General features: G+C 33.1%; 1 protein-coding gene and 1 long non-coding RNA gene across 2 annotated transcripts; both read right to left on the reverse strand.

Annotated features, from left to right (window-relative positions):
• Positions 1–1,347: 1,347 nt before the first annotated feature.
• On the reverse strand, positions 1,348–3,744 carry LOC126664972 (uncharacterized). The gene is made up of 4 exons (XR_007637495.2): positions 3,644–3,744; positions 3,453–3,540; positions 1,974–2,046; positions 1,348–1,575 (listed from the first exon to the last, which is right to left on the reverse strand). It is a non-coding gene; the product is annotated as an uncharacterized LOC126664972 (long non-coding RNA).
• A 1,409-nt stretch (positions 3,745–5,153) lies between these two features.
• On the reverse strand, positions 5,154–6,640 carry LOC130015002 (extensin-2-like). The gene has a single exon (XM_056104300.1). The coding sequence runs from the start codon at positions 6,590–6,592 to the stop codon at positions 5,390–5,392; it is 1,203 nt and encodes a 400-aa protein (XP_055960275.1). The 5' UTR covers positions 6,593–6,640; the 3' UTR covers positions 5,154–5,389.
• Positions 6,641–7,441: the final 801 nt, after the last annotated feature.

The raw sequence follows: 7,441 nt of genomic DNA on the forward strand, positions 1-7,441 counted from the left end.
AAATCTATCATTGATTATTTTCCAGTGTATTTTTACCTTTTTTTTTTCAAATCCGCTGACTTCTGATGGTCATGTCAGCAAAAATACAATGAAAATTAATTTGATGATAGATTTGAAAAATATATATGAAAGTTTATAGTTAATTTACCAGAACGTACAAATTTGAGGGAGAAACTGATAATTAAATGAATATATGCGCCCATTATTGGGATTGAACATCACGTGTTGGGTCAGGTAGAAACCTGGTGTAAATTGATAAAATAAAATAAGTTTATGTACTAAATTGATCATAAAGTTAAAATATGTGTTAATAGACAATCACTTGCAAATTTAGGGGGGGGGGGGGGGGAACTGCCACTTAAATCCCTAAATAAGTATCTAATATTGAATTTAGTAAATAACAAAATAATCTAAATTTTATTCATTTTATATGCACAAAATCTAAATCGGAGGTATAATGACAATAATTTTATAGTTTACCATCTTAAATGCCTAAATACACCTCTACTATATTTTCATAACAATTACTCCCTCCGTCCCACTTAAGAAGGGACATACCTCTTTTACACATAGATTAAGAAAATATTAATTACTCTTGGTTTTTCTTATTTTACCCCTATTAATTATTGTCTTGTAGTTTGTGTGAAGAGTATTAGCTTTAATTATAGAAAGAGAAAATAGAGGTATAAGAGAGAATTCCTTGTAAAATGGCACAAAATTCATGATTTGGCCTTCTTATGTGGGACAAAAAAAATTGAGATATGTCCCTTCTTAAACGGGACGGAGGGAGTATATGATTTCTATGCCTTTGATTAACCTGGAATTAAATTTACTGATTATTAGCCTTAATTTTAACTGACAATGCAAGATGTGGATTTGAATTATGTTATTCTGAATTTGGACATCATTTAAATAAATTTAAATAATGCAAACATGCTCATAAAATCATGGGATAATGTTATAAAAATGTATAAATTATATATGTTTTCTCAATTTAATCACGAAATTTAAAATGTCTCAGTTATATGTATAGATTTTCATTTTTTTCTCAATTTAATACACGAGATTATAATATGATGATGTGGCTGGTAAAAATAAGGTCTGAAAAAATCATATATTGACAAAACAACATTAAAAACTTCGTTTCTGGTGTAAGTGTCACGACCCAATTTCATAAATCGTGACCGGCGCTAGGGTATGGGTATGGTCGTACCAAAACCCGTAGCAAGCCTTGCGGAAAATAATTAAACATTTAAACCTGCAGAAAACTACTCGGGGGCAACCGAGTCTCCAACCTAAGTCTAGCAATTTATATTCCAGTTCTAATATAAATAACTTAAATATCTGAAATGTTAAACGACATGTCTTATATATAATAATAATGTAATCCAGAGTAAACATGCCAATAATAAATAATTGATCAAATCGATAATCCCAAAGTGTAATATCAAATGTAATTTATAATAACTAGTTCTACTGCGGTCTAAAAGTTCGAAAACAGTAACTAGTTTAAATATCATAAAAACCTCCGAAGAATCAAAAGAATCGGAGTGGACCAGCTTTCAAATCATAAACCTGGAAAATTTGGGAAAACAACGGGGTCAGATATACTGAAATGAGTTCGCAATACTATTTACATTTATTAAGTTTAAAACCCTTAAATCAAAACATTTTATACTAATATAATATGATTATGGAAAACAGTATTGAAATGATCCCAGCGTAAGTATGACATAGCATACTGATAAGCCCAGAGTGGACGGGAACAAATCCTCGTCATATATATATCAGTATAAGCAAGACATTAGTCTGCCGATCCCAGAGTACTTACCGGTGCACACAGTCTCGATACAAGACTATCGAGCAGCTCGTTTCAATCCAGATCCATAATCCGTAAAACAGTTCAAAAACATTTATAATATTAAAATATAATGCGGTACCTAATAAAGCGGTAAATAGCACTACAAACTCACTGCTTGCTTATCCACATGATCTTGGCAAACAGCTAACCCTGGTTCGACTCCTGAGCGCGAGTAGTCGAAGAGTCTAAAAATAAATCATACGTTAAAATCATTCCAACTCCTAACTCTAAGAATACTAGACACCACGTAGGACTAGCTCAATAAATCAGACAAATAAAGCCACACAGAGAAACACAATTCTCAGATTAAAACAATGCCGAAAATAAATCAAGCCTATTGAGTTCATATTTAATATTTATCCGAAAATATTAATTAAATAATATTTAATAAATAAATAAAATCCTTTCCTCAAATAGTGGGGTAGCCGAATTTCTTAAAACTAACAAGCTAATTCCACATGTCGGGCGACCCAAGTCTAACCCGACCCAACCATAAAACCAGAGTTATAAACCACAGTTTATAATTCAATATTAAATAAAAATATTAATTATATCTCAAAATGAACTCAATAGCTTGAAATCCAAGTAATTAAAATTAACGGCAAAATATCTCGATTATCTCAAATATAAAAATAACGAATTAAAGGTAAAAATATAACTTTAACCACATTGGCATTCTAAGCCCAAAATCTCAATTATCGACTAAATAATAATTAATAATAATTATTAATTTAATTTTTAAATACTCAAATATTATTTTTAGGTCTTAAAGATAATATAATTAATTTGACAAACTTTCAAATTAAATAAAATCCCCAATACTTAATTAATATAGTCAATATATAAAACTACATATAAACTATAATAAAATTAATATTAAATTTAAACTTAAAATTTTAATGCCCAAAGTAATTTCAAATTATAAATAATATTATTATTTAAATCGCTAATTAATAAGTCGAAACCAATTTCATAAATTGAAATCAAAAAATCAATTAAAACAGTTAAAAGATAAGTTTAGGAATCAATATATTTAAGACACAAGAATTCAATGACTAAAATAGTCATTTAACCAAAAGAAATTAGAATGGACCAACCACATATGGACACCTCCTCATCATCTTCAATTATCATCCAATATCAAACCAAACTCAACATTTACAGTATACAGAAACAAAGAAAACGAGATTCAATCTTTACAAACCAAATTTCCATTATTCTCAACCAATTCATAAACAACCTAAGGATCTTTTAACTTAAGCATAAAACAATCACAACAATTCAAGCAATAGAGACAACTGAACTAATTCAGTTTCAAACAATACATAATCGAAATCAATAGAACAATTGACAAAACGACTAACATTCATATCAAGAACACCGAGGATTCAATCATTGATGAATCAAAACGACAAGCTATAATCACACTAAGTGATTAACGAATCAATAACATATAACCTAACAATCATAAAAACAGCAAACTCTCTCTTAATCAATCTCAATAACTCGGCAGAAACAATTAAATAAATAGAACCAAATAGCACGTGAAAACGATGAAACGGAAGCGATTAAAACGAGATCATTTACGTACCGTTTGGTGAAATTCAAAATGCAAAGTTGTAGAGGAAAGAGTCTTCTATCACGAGAAGGAAACGGAACTGAATTCAATCGAGAAACGGCTACGAACGGATCAAATTTCAGAGAGATCGATTTAGGATCAAAAACAGAAAATTACAATAACACGGTAAGACGGCGGCGGCTATAACAGAAAATATAACGTACCTTTGTGTAAAAACTAAGCTCGGACTTGTAGAGGACTGAGTCTATAATCTCCAGAATCAAACGGAACACGATTTGGTTCTGAAACGGATGAGATATCAGCTAACAACGGAGATGCCGTATTTAAATGTTAAAACAGAATTTTAATGCAAAAAGCTTACCGATGAGAGCAATTTCAGAAGGGATTCTGATTAGTGATTTCTCAGAGAAAAAGGGAAAGGATGACGGTTAGGGTTAGTATGAAGTGTGGTGAAGATTTTTCGTTTAGAAAACGTTTTAAAATAGGGAGTGAAACGAGCTGAAAATCCGAAGGAAAAGAGTCGTGCACACTGCACGTATTGGTCTCGAACGAGACCAGTGCAGAAATGCACAGGTCTCGTTCGAGACCTGTGATGTTTTGGTGAAGGTTGGGCCAACCCAAGGCCCAACCAGAATAAGAAGACCCAAGGGCCAAACCAACAAAAACCCAACCTAATTAAACCAACAAATGAATTCCAATACATAAACGACTCAAAATATTTCCGAAACTCGCAAATCAAATTTTTAAAATTTTACGGTTATTACAGTAAGAATGGATCTAAACATGTAACTTTGAGAGCTTATGAATGGAGAAGATTGAATACCATATAAACACATATTTAATTCGAAAGCAAGTACATATGAGAGAAAAGACTTATGCAGGATCTAATTTGGATCATCATAAATATCATTCTAAGTCATTAACTCATTTTCAATTGATTTGAATAAACAATCCAGTATAGACTTTCGAATGGTTGATTTGAGTAATTGAATTTTGAGTTTCATTGATTCTTCTAACTAGATGGGGCTGAAATTTTTGAAATTGAAAAGTCATGGTAATTGTTTTTTTTAATTATTATTTTTTAAATAAAATTTTTCTTCTCATAATTAATTTACTAATGTGGTATTTATACTAGTTGTAGCTAGGGTTAGACTTCCTTCATGGTTTAATTAATTAATTAGATTTATGTTGAAATTTGGTTCAATAACCATTTTAGTCTCTAAAAGTGTAAAAAGGGGCCAAAAGGATTATGAAGTTCCAATTTTCGCTACTGTTTTAATCAATATCTGTAATTGAATAAATTGACCCATAAACCTCTAAGGTTATAGGATTAGCTCTGTTGTTTGGTCATATAGTTATAAATCCTTTAGATATTTATAGGTTATTTGCAATAATTACAATTTAATCTCCAAAATATGTCGCTACGCGTTAAATTAGTCCTTTGAAGTTCCTCAATTGGATCAATAGCTTGGCACATGGACATGTGTAAAAATAATCATTGGACAGATCTTTGTCGTTTTTCTCGTTGTTCGAAAAAGAGTTGACTACACTATGTAATTTGTAAAATGCAGTCGTAACATGCTTAGGTGGCGACTTCATACCAGAAACGGTCACCAGGTTGTCATAAGTCTGAGCAAATTGCGGTTCGGATCGAGCACCGCTTTCAACATATTAAATAGTTTGTATTTAAAGAAATAAAATAGAAAATAAAAATAAAGAAGCTTATTCAATGAGCATTATATAAAAAAAAGATACAATAAGCATTGTTTTATAGAAAATAATTAAAATTGCATCTTGGTCTATATTCTTATTACATATGAAGACTTTTTTATTATACATAAAAATAATCACTTAAATAAAAAACAACTAGAACAAAATGTTCTTATTTTGACATCTCAAATTCACTTCCAATAAATTTAACCATAGTAATTTAAAGGTGCTGAAGGTATTTAGTAATGTGGAGGAGGAGGAGAGTAAGTTGGGGGTGGAGGAGATTGATAATAATAAGGAGGAGGAGGTGATGGTGATGGTGGAGGTGGAGAATTATAGTAGTAAGGGGGAGGGGGAGATTTTATTGGAGGTGGCGGCGATGAGTAGTAGTACGGAGGAGGTGGAGATTTCTTTGGAGGAGGCGGCGATGAGTAGTAGTACGGTGGAGGTGTAGACTTCTTTGGAGGAGGCGGCGATGAGTAGTAGTACGGTGGAGGTGGAGACTTCTTTGGAGGTGGCGGCGATGAGTAGTAGTACGGTGGAGGTGGAGACTTCTTTGGAGGCGGAGGCGATGAGTAGTAGTACGGTGTAGGTGGAGACTTCTTTGGAGGCGGAGGCGATGAGTAGTAGTACGGTGGAGGTGGGGACTTCTTTGGAGGCGGCGGCGATGAGTAGTAGTACGGTGGAGGTGGGGACTTCTTTGGAGGCGGCGGCGATGAGTAGTAGTACGGTGGAGGTGGGGACTTCTTTGGAGGCGGCGGCGATGAGTAGTAGTACGGTGGAGGTGGGGACTTCTTTGGAGGCGGCGGCGATGAGTAGTAGTACGGTGGAGGTGGGGACTTCTTTGGAGGCGGCGGCGATGAGTAGTAGTACGGTGGAGGTGGGGACTTCTTTGGAGGCGGCGGCGATGAGTAGTAGTACGGTGGAGGTGGGGACTTCTTTGGAGGCGGCGGCGATGAATAGTAGTACGGTGGAGGTGGAGACTTCTTTGGAGGAGGCGGTGACTTATAGTAGTATGGTTTTGGTGGGGGTGGAGATTTATATTTATACACCGGAGGTTTTACGTATTTTGGTGGAGGAGGCGACTTATAATAGTATGGCGGATGTTTCACATATTTTGGTGGAGGAGGCGACTTATAATAGTATGGCGGATGTTTCACATATTTCGGTGGAGGCGGTGATTTGTAGTAGTATGGTGGATGTTTCACATACTTTGGCGGGGGTGGCGATTTATAGTAATACGGTGGGTGTTTCACATGCATTGGTGGCGGCGGAGAGCTTTTATGGTATGGAGAAGGTTTGTAGTGTTTAGGATGGTAGGGAGGGGGAGGAGAAGCATGATCGTAAGGCTTATAATCAGCCACCACACTAGTGGCTACAAGGCAGAAAACTATAGCAAAAAGCATTGCATATAAATGTCCCGGTTGGCCCCGGGTTCCCATGCTTAGATTAGAGAAGAATTGATATGTGTTGTGAATAATGAATGAGAATACAAGTTCTTTATATAGTGATCTGTTTAATCACCGGTGACATACACATATTTGTTTAATTATGATCACAGCCTGGCTCAATTACATAAGCATATTTGTTTCTCTATTTTCAACTTGTTATACTTTGTGGAATCCCACTATGCATCTTATTATTTTCTATATATGCTATGAAAATGTCAAGCCTTTTATTCTTTTATATAATTCGGTATTAATGTAATAATAATACTTTAATGTTAGAGGAAATAGGGTTAGAAGCCGACATATTGTAATCATAGAAAATGTATTATCTAGACCGTGTTCTTTAGACTCGACTCACAAAAAATTTGATACTTCTATTCTATCAAAATAGACAAAGTTTACTTTTCACATGAATTCAAAAATAATAGTCACTTTAATTATATTTTTTATTTATTTTCCATTATATTAATTTATTATCTTAGATATTGTCAACATAATTAATAATATTTTTGAAAACACTAATTGCTTCTTGAAACTAAAAATACACTTTCAAAAACTAAATTTATTATTAACGTTTTATTGAATAAAGTAAGTGTTAATGATGATTAAGAATAAGTGTTAATGATGATTAAGAAAAAAACAAAAATTGTTATAGTTAATGGAGAATAAAATTGAAATTATTAATTTAAAGTCTATATATGGGGCAGAAAAACTTTGTCATAAATTCCATTACCAATCATTTTAATTAATTTCATAAAATTATTCCGACGAATCATCTTATAAATTGCAAATTTCGTCGTAAAAATATTAATCTGCCATAAATATTAACAATGAATTATGTCT

Source organism: Mercurialis annua, linkage group LG1-X, assembly GCF_937616625.2.
Source record: "Mercurialis annua linkage group LG1-X, ddMerAnnu1.2, whole genome shotgun sequence".
NCBI classification, from domain to species: domain Eukaryota; kingdom Viridiplantae; phylum Streptophyta; class Magnoliopsida; order Malpighiales; family Euphorbiaceae; genus Mercurialis; species Mercurialis annua.

Bases quoted from the DNA above. Each gene is read 5' to 3' on its own strand.
- LOC130015002 (XM_056104300.1), bottom strand. From the start codon at position 6,592: ATGGGAACCCGGGGCCAACCGGGACATTTATATGCAATGCTTTTTGCT.